At 40.3% G+C, this 1,151-nt stretch overlaps 1 protein-coding gene across 1 annotated transcript in view; it reads left to right on the forward strand.

Moving 5' to 3' along the window:
- EMH_0014100 (multisynthetase complex auxiliary component p43, putative) overlaps positions 1-291 on the forward strand; it is a gene marked incomplete at both ends in the record, with an annotated part of 4,642 nt that extends 4,351 nt beyond the window's left edge. Inside the window, one exon of the mRNA XM_013500007.1 lies at positions 223-291. Coding sequence (XP_013355461.1) covers positions 223-291 — 69 coding nt within the window. The remainder of the gene's footprint in view (positions 1-222) is intronic.
- Between the last annotated feature and the right edge of the window lie 860 nt (positions 292-1,151).

Here is a 1,151-nt window from a genome sequence, read left to right on the forward strand (position 1 = left end):
CTGATGTATATGTGTATGTGCCCTTTGCACTGACACTGTTTCTTCTTAATGCTAACTTTTTTTTTTGACGGCTCCAGTGGCTGCTTTGATTTGCATCTTGTGGTATTCTCTCTCTTATCGAGCGAAAAACGAGTATTTTTGTTGCTTATAAAAACGAGATAGAAGATATAAGCATGCGGATTGATTTTGTGTTTTTTTTTTTGTGTTTATTGCGGTTCTCAGGACCTGCCGCTGGTTACTCCCCAGGGCGCTGTGCGTTGCAGCAGCATCAAGGGGGGATACATCTCCTAGTGGGTTTGTTGGTGGTTTTGTTGAATTAAAAAAATTATTTTCAGTGATGAAGGGGTAAAGGGGTGCATTTCTTGCTGCTGAGGCAGCAGATAAGGGCCTTTTCCAGCGAGAAAGGAGAGATCGGAATGGGTGTTCATCATGCAGAAGGAAGCAGAAACACAATTAAGGTTTCGTTTTGGTTTCGTGTATAAGACAGACTACTCCATCCTCTTTTGCAGAAAAAAGAGGAAATAAAATATTTATTTTGGTTCTGTGAATAAAACGGCCTAATTCAGCATAATGGCCCTCGACATGAACCGAACCACCAACCAGAAACTGACGATAATTGAGTTTCCTTATTATTGAATTTCTTCCAAAGTAACGGCTTTATTAGGTTTCAGTCTGCATAGAAACCAGTATTTTCAGAGAGTATTACCGTTTTTTTGTTGAGGTTTCTGCAGTTTCTTGCCGCTTTCAGAAACGTAGAATGGGGTGTATGCACAGCACGAGAGCGCACAGGATATTCAAGTTTCGCACTTGTATGCAGTCGAGTTGAAACCTGATTGTTCTCCTCTCAGCGACAGAACTTTCTTTTCGTTTTTAGTTTGCCAATAGATTTTATTATTATATTTATTGTTCATCACTGAAACATCAAATCACCTGAGATCGGAAACTGTTGAAACACCTCTGATTACAGCTTTCCCCCATCACTTGAATCTTGAGCTCTGCTCTCAGCAGTGCAGATACAAGTTGGCTTCGTCTTCCTTTTAAGAGTAAGTCAAAGATAATTAAAGCTTTTATTTCTGTTTTACCTCTTACTTCACCTGCTATGCATTGCTTCAGTGCTGGCAGCAAGCAGAGAACTCGACGATTACTTGGAG

The sequence above is a fragment of the Eimeria mitis genome, genomic scaffold, assembly GCF_000499745.2.
Source record: "Eimeria mitis Houghton genomic scaffold, Emh_scaff491, whole genome shotgun sequence".
Classification (NCBI taxonomy): Eukaryota; Apicomplexa; class Conoidasida; order Eucoccidiorida; family Eimeriidae; genus Eimeria; species Eimeria mitis.